The sequence below is a fragment of the Symphalangus syndactylus genome, chromosome X (genome assembly GCF_028878055.3).
Source record: "Symphalangus syndactylus isolate Jambi chromosome X, NHGRI_mSymSyn1-v2.1_pri, whole genome shotgun sequence".
Classification (NCBI taxonomy): Eukaryota; Metazoa; Chordata; class Mammalia; order Primates; family Hylobatidae; genus Symphalangus; species Symphalangus syndactylus.
The window spans coordinates 126,773,267-126,787,269 of record NC_072447.2 but is presented as its reverse complement, the minus strand read 5'-3'; the positions used below and the strand labels follow the sequence as shown (position 1 = coordinate 126,787,269).

At 38.1% G+C, this 14,003-nt stretch overlaps 1 protein-coding gene across 4 annotated transcripts in view; it reads right to left on the bottom strand.

Moving 5' to 3' along the window:
• Window positions 1-14,003, bottom strand: part of GRIA3 (glutamate ionotropic receptor AMPA type subunit 3) — a 311,313-nt gene that overhangs the window by 18,589 nt on the left and 278,721 nt on the right. For 3 of the 4 annotated variants that reach the window (XM_063634906.1, XM_055269444.2, XM_055269445.2), the window contains one exon: window positions 7,453-7,700. In XM_063634906.1, the coding sequence (XP_063490976.1) occupies window positions 7,453-7,700 (248 nt within the window). Of the gene's footprint in view, window positions 1-6,776; window positions 6,892-7,452; window positions 7,701-14,003 lie in introns of all 4 variants that reach the window. The other variant, XM_063634907.1, reaches the window with a different exon arrangement.

Below are 14,003 nucleotides of genomic sequence, written 5' to 3'. Positions count from 1 at the left end.
CTTTCTCAAATACGTAATTGGTATGATTCACTTGAAAACTCTGGTTTAAGATCCTTTGAAAAATCAAACTATCAAATTTGGTTGGGTTTTATTATATATAAGTGTGTTTTCTTTAGTTCATTCCAGTGGCACCTAGAGAAGCATAGATTGAGAAGAGAGAAACAGATCTGTACCAGAAACTCACATGATGTATGTTTCTGAAGACATTTAACTCATTCCCCTGATCCTAGACAAAATATGCATTGAGAGTTCAATCTGATGGGTGCCAACATCCTCTTTATTCTCCAATAGCCATCCCTTGACCATGACTCATAGAAAAATAATCAGTTTTAGCTAAAATCATAGAAAAATGATCAGTTTTAGCTAGATTGCAACAAGTGAAGTCTATATATCAGATCTGAAATCAGATCTGGTTGCCATGCCAGGGCATATACCACCCTCTTTAGCATACATTCTAGCATCTACACATCACATCTGCCCTTCCAGCAGTGATGTTAGACAGGACATACAAATAGTCATATATATATACATATATATGTATATATATATGTATGTATATATGAATGCCATTGCCTTAGGTATATATTTTGAAAAGTATTTGCTTCAATGCCAGGTGAAATTAGGCAAAAAGGTGAATCCAGCACTTGGACAACACTTTTGCCACTTCTGATCAATGGGGATCAGCCTCATGTGCCAAGGGCCAAATGCTATACCGCTCTCTAGAAAGTCAAAAGAGAATGGAATTCAATTGTTCGTAAAAGAAATTTGCCCCCACCCTGTTCCACCAACCCCAACTCCCACCCTCACCAAATATATTTCAATTGCATCAAATTTTTCATGTTTCTTTTCCATGGCTGTCCTACCTTTCAGAGATTGTGTATAACCTTCTCTTCAAATGAAAGGAAACCAAATGATTTGGTCTTCAAAGGGCAGAAAGGGAATAAACATACACCATTTCACTGTCCGCCACTGCAGTGGCGTCTTTCCTCTTGGCAATTGTATGACAGCATTCTTACCTTCAGGCTTTTCATTCCTGTGGCTCTTTCTGTAGCTCTGGTGTTGGACATTTGGTCATTATTTGTCAATAAGAAACACATTCATGTTATCAGGATAACACCAAAGGCAAATAATAATGTCCTAATCATAGAAACCATGTTAAGGCCATAGTTCATTTTTTAAAAAATCATTAGAATGGAATTATTTTTTAAAAGTGTTTTCTTTCTGGATTACATTTTTTTTTCCGGTGGTAGAATTTATTCTTTAATATCATTTGGCAAAATCAATGGTTTTGGCAGCCATTGGACTGGTTCAGTTCTTAAGGCAACAGGTCCCTTGCTTGAAGCAGCCACTTGAGAGAAAGTGAGGATTTGCTCTTGGGAGGAAGACCTGAGTAAGTTCAAGGAGCAAATTTAGTGACTACCAGGAAAGAAAACTGTCAGGTTCTTCATACTTCCAGGAGGCAGTACCAGCATAGAATCATGCAAACCAACGAAGAGCACAATATACTCACCCTACTCCTCGATCCCAAACCAGAGTCTTGGGGATTCACAGGAACTTCTGCTAAGACCCAGGAAGTGCCATCGATCTGTAATGATTCTTGCCTACACACATAACAGTGTCAATAAAGAGTCATTGGGATCCATCTTAACCCTGAGTATCCGAAATGTCAACCTTTAGGGATGGCTCCTGCCAATAAAAGGTCCATTTTGTTGCAGGCAAAGGCAGATGCAGATTCATATCCATTACCCACGGCCCAAGAAAGTCAAAGAATTCTGGGTGTGGAAGAGAAGTGGTTAAGAGACGGTGGCATAGGAGAGGAGAATTGTAGACATACATGGAAGAAGAAGAAATACACGCAAAACTGAAGATCTCATGTATACCAATGGGAAATACAGTATAACCTCATTCATCTATGTGCCGCCAAATATGAAGCTGAGGGATTTTGGAGATGGGCTGTCCGAGAGTGTAACTTTTTACTATCTTTGAATAGAAGACTTGCTAAGCAAATGCATAGGATTTAAAAAAAAACAAAGATAGCTAGTGATAGGGAGGAGGAACGTGTTTTAATTTCTTCAGAGAACAAATTCTTTTTAGGTATCTTAAGAGCACCCATGTGAAAGGAAACACCACTGATTTTAATTGCAGGCATTTTTTGAAACAATTTAAACAAATTCCCTATGTTTTTTCCTAGCATCACATTGGTCAGTTTATTCTAGTTCCTATATATTTTTGAAGATATAGTAAAACTGCATTTCTCTATCAATATTCTATAAATCATAACGAACATTTTACCATTTATTTAAATAATGGAGGTTCAGTTGCACATCCCATCCTCCTCTCTCATTTCCTCATATGCCTCTCAAGTTAAGGCACCCACGTATCCTACAATTATCATTGCAGTCAAGGGGCTCAGAATGGTCCCTTTAAATATTCTGTTACAATGTTCCCAAGAGCACACATGTGCTGATTTTCATCTTGGAATATATAGACACTGGGAGTCTATTTTAATCCCTAGAGAGGACTAAAGTCTGGTATAATTCTATGGTGAGGTTGGGTAGGGTTTGTTAATAACTTTCCACCTCAGTCACAGATAGCTTGTTTCACTGACCCTACCCTGTCTAGTAAGGTAAGGCTAGACGGGAAAGCGAAGTGGTGCCCTTTACCCAAGATTAAGGGAATGAAGTAGGGTGGATAAGAACATAAACGTTTGAGGGGACAGGCAGCTGCAGAAGGAGGCTGATGTGCCTATGTGGTAGTTCTGCACATAGATCCTCCATTCTGCTGTATTTACAATGATAGACTTTCACTGGCTATGTCACAAACCCCTGGTGATCTGGGTTTATCACTGAAACAACCTACTGGCTCTTAATTACTGCATCTGCACACACATTGTAATAAAGCATGAACACTGAAGGGTGATTTGCAGGTTAAAAATTCCCAAACCACAGCTCTAATTTACATGATCCTTGCATGTGCGTTTACAGTTCATCAAGGAATGATCAAGTCTGTTTTGTTTAGGTCCTGCTCAGGTTTGGGAAATTGGGAAAGCCAAGGAGTATTCTGGTTTCAGCTTGTAGGTCTGGTTCAGGGGCTGCCTCAGAGACTGACCTTGTTCTTAATTCCTTGTATCCATAAAAATAAAATAAAATAATAAAACATTAGTTTTATTAGTTTAAGCTCATGCACATTTACGACAGCCTGAAAATTTGCTGTTTCTTTCCATAGTATGGTAACTTTTCTAGACTAATCTCAGAATGTGTAATGTCTCATACCAGGGAAGAAAAAGTCAATGACTTAATATAATTGCCCATTTATCATTAGTTAAATGTTGGAGAGAGAGAGAGAGACAGAAAGATAAGTGATACAAGTATTTCTCCCTCTTCTGGTTTCAGAGATAATAGGTCTGAAATTGTTTTTGAAAAAGTAAAAGCACTTATAAATGTCAGGCGTTGTGATTATTGTCATTTTTAGTAATCAGTACTGAGGGCTGGAACAGCTTAAACATGCCATTTGCCTAGTAACCAAGGTAGTTGCGAATGAACCTGATTCTTATGGAAATGTATCGCATGCAATCAGATTCACATTGCTCATTGGATAGGTGGTAGTGCTAAATTGCCATCTGCAATATTATCACAAGAGGTGACTCTGAAAGTCAGCAGAAATTTATGACAGCATTAGCTGTGTGACCTTCTCAAAGTCATCACCATCTCTGGATCGCACTTTCTCTGTGAAATGATGGTATATTCAACAGTCAATTGTCATGTTAACGAGATGGGACACAATGAAGAGATGTAAATCTCAAGCCATTTTGCTAATACAGTAAAACCTCACTGATTTGGAGGAACAGAGGGAAAGGATTGTCTGAATGAGTAAAGCAAGTCCTGCATTACAAAATAGGTTTAAAGAATGACAATTTTATTACTTTAAGTCTATTTTGTAATTCAAACTGACTATAAAACATTGCCTTAGTGGAGATCCTCATGAGAGCTACTTTAGCATATAGATATGTAACGAATATGATTATATCTAATAAATGCTTCCAACATTTGAAAAGGGTTTGTTCTCTTAAGAAAAAATTCAACTGACATTCCAGTCTAAACTCTTCATTTGCTTAACAAACCTTTCTTGTCCTCGTGCCTGATAATATAAAGTTAACTTGTAGACTGGTCCCTGTCTAGTTTATCACAAATTATTAATTAGAGGGCTTCAAATTAATGAGGTTTTACTGCTATTTCTACCTCCTTCTCCATTGATTTTTTTTTTTTTTTGCATCACTAATACGTAGTGGTAACCAGATTCACGTTCATCTCTTGCCCCTTCTCTTGCTCACTCTCAGAAAACAGCAGGTAGCAAGAAGGAAGAAGATAAAGGCAAGCTTCTTGGTAATCCAGAAATGGAATAAGCAATCGTTGGGTATGCAGCACTGATCGATCATACTATTATCCATAGTTGAGAAAAGGGTTGACTTATTTCAAAAGACTGGCTGTAGGAATGACCAAGAAAAGCGATTTGAAAGATGCCTGGCAGGTAGCACTATGGTTAGAGAAGTTGAAAACATTTAGGATCTACTGAAATATTTTTCTATTTGCATATCAAAATTCAGATTATCTGGAAATCGTGAGCTGTCAGTAAAGTTACTTGATAAAAAACTTTGCAGCAGTACTAGCTGAGGGAAAAAAAGCTTGATTGCTGGTTGTAATTAAAAAATAGCTGGTCTAAAGTTTTGGGGTCTTCATGTACCAAAACATCTGGGTGAAAAGTAAAAAGTCAGCCAAATATGTGCAGATTTTTTTGTTTGTTTATATAACATCAAACGTCTGGTTATCTGAAAACTTCTGGGCACTTGGCATCATGTGGATGTTTTAGAGTCATCTTGTTACAGTCCATGGCTCCTTTTTAACCATGATGAGTATGAATGATGAATTCGTGAGAGCAATGCATCCAATCCAGCTCAATTTTCATTCTGCAACTCACTTCAATGATACAATTAGGTTCTCCGTGCTAATAACATGAGAAAAAGACTGGGAAGACAGGTGCTAAATACTTTGGCCATCAAGTTGGCCATTGTAAATATGAAATGAGCCAAAAGCTTGGCTAAATTGTCAGTGTCATCAGTTCACATTGGTGGGAAAGAAAGTTACTGCTTTTTGACACATAGTAAAACCTTGATTAATTTGAATCCATAAGGGATGAATGGAATTTTCAATAAGAACAACCGTTTTGTTCATTGTTGGCTAATAACAGTTTTTCTTAAAATGCTTCTATCTACTTTCTTGTCTCAGGGAAGCAGCCTCTAACGTTTGAGGGTCAATCCAGATGGAGAGAAGATAGAGGAGAAAGAGCCGAATGTGACCCAACCATAGGTCATCTCTTGGTAAGTGATTTTTTTAAAAAATAAATTCCTTGCAGTCTTCTTTTTTGGAATACTATTGCTGCTTTCTCATCAATGTGAAGTACTGAGGGGGCAATTCAGTTAGTTGGGGTACTGGTTAGGTGAGTTCTGGTTAATCAAGGTTTTACGATAAAAGGCCATGCCAATGCCTGGTAAGATTATTTGCTGAAGAAAGTTCTTTTAAAATTTATTTCTTTGAAAGTGTTCTGGATCAGTGTTTCCAAACCCATATTATATTTGCAGACTGGCAAACTAACTTTTCCATCAGGATCCTGAGGGATAGAGAGGGAAAGAGAGGAGCAGAAGTGCAACCATTGTCTCTGAAGAAGAAAAGTTTTGGCTTGCCTGTCTGTTGGTCTGTGGTTGGGAAACACTGTTCTTCACCTTAAGATGCCCATAGGATCTTGGTCGTACAAGAGGTGAGTTTACATGCTTCAATATAATTCTCATGCCCCTTGGGCCATGGAGGATTCTGTTTTCAGGTCCTCTCCTGTACTTACCCGAAGTGTGTTTCCATGACTTGGTATCGTGGCTTCTGAGCTTGCCCCTATTTCTTGTTGCTTGGATGATGGCTATTCATTCATTCTAGCTCCAAAGAGCATTAGAAGTCAAAGGAATGCCAAGTAAGATGGGTTTTCTCATGATGGCAGCCTGGATAACAATTAGACCTACCTGAACCAAGACCATGGCTAAGGAGAAGCTAAATCAGGGATTCATACACACATATAGTATCACAGTTAGGCGACGCACTTGCTTAAATACACAAAATGTCTCTGCAAAGTCTCTATATGGGGTGGCCTATTGAAGAAAGACCCCATTTAACTTGAAACTGAGCTTGTTATTTGGCTTTCAAGTTAAGTGGGGCCTGCTTAAATGGGCTATCACATATAGAGAACAACATCTCATCACTCAGACACATAATTGAAGAAGCCACCCTTACTCAAGCAACCAATCTCTGTGAGCAACCATCACAACCTAGAAAAAAAAAGGCTATGCCCTGACTTTTCAGTAGATGGATCTGATTTTTCATACCACTCAACTGAGGCAGGCGGGGACAGTCTCACAGGAAAGCCTTGGACTCTTGAAAGCCTAGGGCATTGAAACCCACATCATGGCTTTCATAAGGCAACCAATCTGGTGGGTGAAGGAAGGGAAAGGGTGTGGTTGGAGCCTCTGTCTGGGAGTTTAAGAAGGGACCCAAGTTAGATCAAAAATGTGGGCAGTGCCCTAAAGTCTTTTTGGTTCCCAAAGCTGCCAGGCAGGGGAATAACCTGGTCATTCCACTTTATGTGTGAGTCTTGTGCTCTCTCCTCAATAATAAGATAACAGTCTTGCCGATTACTCGTCACTAAGGGTACCCGGTTGTGGTGACATTGAGGCTGACCTTGGAGTCACCGCCCCCGCTGCCGCACTCTCCTTTGTCGTACCACCATTTGTTTTTCAATTTGTCCAAGAGGCCTTGCTCATTCAGTTTTAATACTGCCAGGTTAACAGCATTTCTTGAAACGATAAAACATAACTTGTAAGAAAATGCACAAATGCTTAGGAAATCGTTAACGTATAAAAAGGAGCACAAGAGGACAAATTGGCTAAATTTCACAGAACGTGGAGCTATAAAAATGTCTGTACAGCAAATACAGGGTTAAATATTGGAAGGTGGCATGGAGGATAACATTTGCTCAAAACTGAAGTGTGCGGGATGGGGAAATTGTCTTTGAGAAAAAAAGTAACAAGAACACCACATCCATGCAATTAACATTCGTCACATATGGCACCATAACTTGGCTTTTACCATTTAAATTGAAAAAGCCGTTGAACTGTAAAATTAAAACAGCAACAAACAGTCAGAGAGGACAACACAGAGAGAGAACATTAAAAAAAATGGATGCATTAAATAGATGAAACCATAATTTACCGTCTTATTTAACTCCATGGAATATTGTAGATTTTAAACTTTTAAAAGTTACCTCAAAATCCACAAGAAAGAAAATGACAACAAAATGCATCAGGGTAGGTGGAATACTATAACAACACGGATATTGTTATATTATTCCACCCACCTTAATGCTGAGCCTTTAGGGGTTGCCACACCATAGCCTTTGGAATCCAGATTTCCACCAACTTTCATTGTATCACATGGTTTTCTCTGCTCAATGTACTCATTCATGGTTGACTCCAGCAGGAAGGCGAACTTTCCCTTGGACTTTCGCACTCGGGCCACTCCGTCTGCTGTTGTTTTGGTAAACACAGATGGCTCCGCTGATTTCATGTAAGACCACATTTTCTCGTACACAGCAATTTTGGATCTCTGCACCAAAGAGATAAGAATTCTTAGAGTTGCCAGATATTCATTCTGGAGGAGGGTTAGTGCAGTAGTTTTTTTTTTTTAATTGCAATCCACAGTAATAAAAAACACGTTATACTGCAACCTAGTAGACACATTCATACATATGTAAACATTGTTTCCAAAACAAGTTCTCAAAACCACCCTCACCCTTGCTATGTGTGATGTTCTCTGATATTTTCTATTCTATTCTAATTCATTTTAAATAATGTTGCTCAGGACCCACTAAATGGATTTCATGGCCCCACTAATTGGTTGCAATCTTATTTGAAAAACACTTTCTTAGTTCAACCTTCCTCTCAATGAAAAAATCTCCTTTACAATATCCTGCTATATTTATCTAATCATAACAGGATATGCCTAATCAAAGACCATTGTAAGGTAGTGTACAGCCATTTTAGTCAGCCCACTCCAGCATGAGACATCAATTATTGTAAGAAAGTACCTCCTTATTCTGAGATGATCTTTGTTTTTCTATAACTCCCATTCCTTTTTACAATTTCAACTTTTATTTTAGACACAGGGGGTACATTTGCAGATGTGTTACATGGAAATATTTTGTGATGCTAAGGTATGGAGTATGGATCTTGCCACCTAGTTTGTGAATATTGTATTCAATAGGTAGTATTTTAATCCACACCCCCTGGTACTATCCCCTAGAGCTATGTAAAATAATTCTGTCCCTTTTTACAACGGTTCTTTTTTTTTTTTAATGTACAACGGTTCTTTAATTATTGAAAGGCCTTTATTATGTCCCCTTCTCATCTCTTCGTCAGGTAAAACTCTGGCTGATATTGTTTCCAGAACTCTCACAACTTTGGTTTTCCACTTGTAGGCACATTGTAGTTGGTAATGTCTGTCTCTAATTGGAGTGTACAGAAATAGACACGGTACTGCAAATAAATGACCAGAACAGAATGAAAAAAAAAACAACAACAAACGCTTGCTTCTTGTTTTAGAGCATTCTTTTCTGTTTTCTTTCTTTCTTTCTTTCTTTCTTTCTTTCTTTCTTTCTTTCTTTCTCTTTCTTTCTTTCTTTCTTTCTTTCTTTCTTTTCCTTTCTTTCTTTCTTTTTTCTTTCTCTCTTCTTTCTTTCTCTTTCTTTCTTTCTCTTTCCTTTCTTTCTTTCTTTCTTTCTTTCTTTCTTTCTTTCTTTCTTTCTTTCTTTCTTTCCTCTCTCTCTCTCTCTCTCTCCCTCCCTTCCTTCCTTCCTTCCTTCCTTCCTTCCTTCCTTCCTTCCTTCCTTCCTTCCTTCCTTCCTTTGCTTCTTTCGTCTCACTCTGTCGCCCAGACTGGAGTGCAGTGCTGTGATCTTAGTTCACTGCAGCCTCGACCTCCCAGGCTCAAGTGATCCTCCTCCATCAGCCTCCTGAATACCTGGGACTACAAGTGTGCACCACCAAGCCCAGCTAATTTTGTTTATTTTTTTGTAGAGACGAGGTCTAACTATGTTTCCCAGGCTGGTCTCAAACTCCTGAGCTCAAGTGAATCTCCCTCCTCAGCCTCCCAAAGTGTTGGGATTACAGGAGTGAACACCTGGCCTGGAGCATTATTTTCTACCAATGCTGCTTGAATTTGCATTAATATATTTAGTCATTCCTCTATCCTTTCAACAATTTTTTTTTTTTTTTTTTTATTGAGAAGCACTGGAAGAATATAATAGAGTGAATAGAGTCTTTCCATCAACTCAGGTTGAGGTCAAACCAAAACTTAGTTCTTTCTGCCAAGTCAAGTCTCCATCTTTACCTTTTTGAATTTTGCATATAATCCCATTAAATTTCATATCAATTCAGGTGGTCCCTAGAACATGTATTAAGTGCTTACTGTGCCTCTAGCCCTATGTTAGTCATTCTGGAGATTATAAAAGAATTGTAGACTCAATGACTCAAAAACTTCCAATTGACTTGGGAGCTAGGTCCTTAGGAATGAAAATCCTAGAAAAAAATTCTAAGGTGATACTTGGCCAGAGGTCGAGATAGCATGGCAGAAACCATAAACATATACCATGTTTTCAAATGTCTTTTTGTGGGGTTTCCTGGTCCCCACCCCAACTTTCTTGATTATTTATTTAGTTGCTCTTCTCTAGACTTCGGCCGGCTGTGTTGCATCTTTCTTGGGGCCTGCTTGGACCTGCCCAAATAATTCCAGGGGGGCTGGAACTTCTAGAACTATCACCATGGACTCAAATTGCTGGCCTCAAGCAATCCTCCCACCTTCACCTGGCAAAGTGCTGGGATTACCGGCCTGAGCTACCTCTCCCAGCTGGATCACCATGGACATTAAGCATTGTGTTTATGGCAATCAGACCCTCATGGAAGCCCTCACAGAGTCAGTGAAACTCTTCACTGAGATGGGAACACATTTGGTTTGCACAAATTATAGCAAAGGAAGCCACTGTGGCTGAAATTAAATGAGAAAAAGGGAGAGTGGTAGGAAATCAGCTTAGGTGGATAATCAGAGGCCAGCTCTTGTAGGGCCCTGTAGGTAATGGTAAAAAGTTTGGATTTATTCTACCTGTTATAGGAGACTATTGGAAGATTTTGAGGAGGGGTGTGATAAGATCTTACTTAAATTTTTAAAGGATTACTCTCACTGCCATATGGAGAATAGACTATACGTTGGGTCAGAGTGGAAGAAAGGGAAATTAGTTAGGAGGCTATTCTAATAGTCCAGAGGAGAGAAGATTGTGGCTTAGACTAGGGTGGGAGCAATGGAGGTGGAAAGAAGAGGCTGGATTCCAGATGTGTTTTGGGAAGATAGCAAAGAAGCCCTGATGATGGACATCTCCACCTGATGGTCCTGTAGACATTTTCAGATTAAATTTTTCCCAACCAAATCTATATTATATACCTCGTAAAGCCTGGGTTTCCTTCTACATTCTATCAGTAAACCACCTAACCTCCAAGCTAAAGGGTTTGGTTTTACTTTTCCCTCACTCCCTCATTCTGCCATGTTTTTTCTAATATAGTAATGCCTTTAGAATCTGTCCTCTCTTCTTCCTTTCATTCTCATTACCATTGCCCTCCCTTGGTCAGGCTCCACCATTGTTTTGTCTAGACTGTCTTGCTCCCTAACTGGTCTCCCTGCTTCATCTTTCTCTTCAATTTATCCTCCAGTGATTGTTCCAAAATGCAAACTTAATCAAGTTACTTCATTCTTTAAAATCCTCGGATAGTTCCCTAATACCTACAGGAAAAAAAATCCAAACTCTTATGTATGATATTCAAGAGTGCTTATGATCTTGGTTACACTCTCCTGTGATTAGGTCATGCTGGGCTACTCACTGGTCACTGAAATAAGCCACTTCCATGTCTTATGCCTTTGGTTATGCTTTTGCTTCTGTTTAAATTACCTTATTCATCTACAAGATCCAGAGCAGATGTCATGTCTTCTGTGAAGTCTTTCCTAACCCTTTCCTGTCCCCACAGAAGTGCTTCTTTGGGTGTCCTCCCAAAGCCATTTGCTCATACCTTTGCTATAGAGCTTAATTGCAGTAGGGTGAGTTGACTATGTGTCTCTCTTCCCCTGTTACTTGAGTGTTTCTTGAGGACAAAGTCCATGCCTTATTAATTTTGCTAGCCCTCTTGGCAGCCAGCAAATTGCTCTATACAAGACAGATAAGTTTTCTTAATAACTGAAGCTTAGGCTTGACCATGGTGACGACCAGCTTGCTGGTCAAAGATATCAGAAGTTCAGGTAAAAATGGCTACCAGCACTATCTTTATAGCACTGTAGAATTCTAGAGCTGAAATTTTTCTAAAAATCACTGAGTACCTTGCTAAACCAATTTGGATATATGCTTTTCAATCCTCTTTTTAAATTCTACTTAGTCTGCCTTTGATGCCCACATGAATAACTTCTCCCCAAATAATCCCTAACAATCAAGGCCTTTTAAGATTAAAATCTCACCCATAGTCATTTATGCTCATTCCATATTACATTATCCTCTTTTGACACATAAAACAATTTTTAAGCATTGTAATGAAATACATTGTCAAGGACTTTATTTCAATAGACATTTCCTAGTCAGTTACCCAAAGAATTAAAAAATAGTCAATAATTAGATACACAGAAAGATATAAAAATAATGTGAAAACACCTGTGTACCTGCCATAAAGCTTAACAAATTAAACATTATGAAGTTAGTTAAAGTCTGCTTATCTACCCCTCCCTAAATACGTATTCTTCTCTACTCGCCAAAAGTAACCACTATACTGAATTTAGCCTTTACTATTCCCTTGCACCTTTTTATACTTTCACTAGAATAAGCATATTTCCTTTATAATGGCTTCATAGCTCTTCAATCTATGAACACACTATGTTTTATTTACCCAACCCCTTTTGAAGGGCTCTTAGATAATTTCCATTTTATTTGGCATTATAGAAAACTCTGTAGTGGGCATGCATTTTTGTGCATTTATAAAGAGCTGTTTTGTGTTCTTCATCTTGGCCCAACCAGACCTGAATACAAAGTGGGGGTCCAGGAAGGGGAGACTTCAGACATATTTGTCTTTTACACTATTTGCAAACAGGCCATTGCTTCCAAAGATAAATTTATAAGCCAAGGGCAAAGGGGTCCATGAATTCTGATCCAAGTGCACTATAATTTGGACTCATTTACTTGAGCTCTTTGATTGCTGATACAGGTTAAAAGGTTTATTTCTTTAGGTAATGATGCATTTCTAGGAGAATAAATAGCAGTGCTTGAAGCAGGCCCTTTAAATGCACATGGTGTACATGTGGCAGATATTAATGAATGCATTAAGTGATAAGTCAGTTAGTGGCAGAAATGATTGGACTCTTTGATGACTGAATTCTCAAAGAGATTAGAAGGGGGGAAAAGAAATGACTCATAAGTAAGAGAAATTAAGCTGAAACGTTTATCTTTCCAACTAGTATTTAAGTGTCAGTATAACATTCAGACCATAAAGAAGAGAAAAAACTAGCATTTCCTCTTTTTTCTTTCCTTTTTTTTTTTTGCATTCTGTCTTATTTTGGCTGAAATAAAGAAGGCAATAAAAGGGACTGAATCTTAGCTCTATCATCTGGGAGAAATTAAACAATTTATGGGCAGGATGTGTAATAACAAGTTCATTTTTCTCCAACCCATCACGATTCATTTCTTTCATCCCACAGAGCACCATTTTGTACCTAAAAAGGAACAAACATTGGTTATAAAGAAAGGCCACAAGAAATTCTCAAGCACTGCTAGATAATTAGCAACCGAAATCCAAAGGAGAAATACATAAATGGAGGAGGAACAGATTAATCCCAAATAGCAGATATGGTAGAGCCTTAGCATTAATGGATTCAACAGCTGTAGCTCTAACTATTTGTAATACATCATGAAGGTCAAATATATGAAGAAATTTGTCTTTTTGTTGATGTGAAAATTTGAATCTTGGGCACTGTGAGTCTGGTACACAGAAGCCTACCACTTAGACCTTGTGTCTCTTTGCAATGGTATTGTTCACTCCTAGTCATTGTGCATATAGTAGCTCTCTAGTGATAAAACTATTCTTTATGTAAGTTCAAAGTAACTATATAATGCAGTGCTTAAGAGCATGTAGTCAGACTGCTTGGGTTTGAATCACACTTGCTAAGTACATAAATTATCTAGCGTCTATGTATCTCAATTTCCTCATCCGTAAAATGGGATGATTTTTTAAGTGTATACTTCAAAGGTTTATTGGGAGAAATTAAATGGGTTAATACATACTTAGAACAATCCCTGAAGCACAGGAAGTGGGAAAAACATTACATATCTTTATAATAAAGAAAGTATAATTTGTTTTACTGACAGAATTTATTTTAATGGTATTATAAATTACTTCAGTTCCATATTTACAGAATCATTACTTCATTTTATGGGAGAAATCACATGCTTAAGTATTATTTGTATATTTGGATCTCCATACATATGCCTGGTGAATGACCAGGGTCTGCCATCAACAAAAATTACTCTTATTTGAAATTGGATTTTAAAAATTTTGTTGGTGGAGGAGAATGGGCAGGATGGCAACTTTTCCTTTTACATTTATGTTTTGTAGTTAAGTTGAGGCTTATACGTTAAAATCCTCATTAACCAGAACGCTGCTACTGGGGAAACTTGGTGAATAAAATTTTCTGCTTTCCTGTGAGATAAAATAGGATATCCATTGGTCAGTAGTATATCCACTTGGAGTCAGTAGAATAACAGAATTTTAGAGCTAGAAGTCACCTTAAAAACCATTTTGCTCAGCCTCTCACCCGATTAAGTGATAGCTT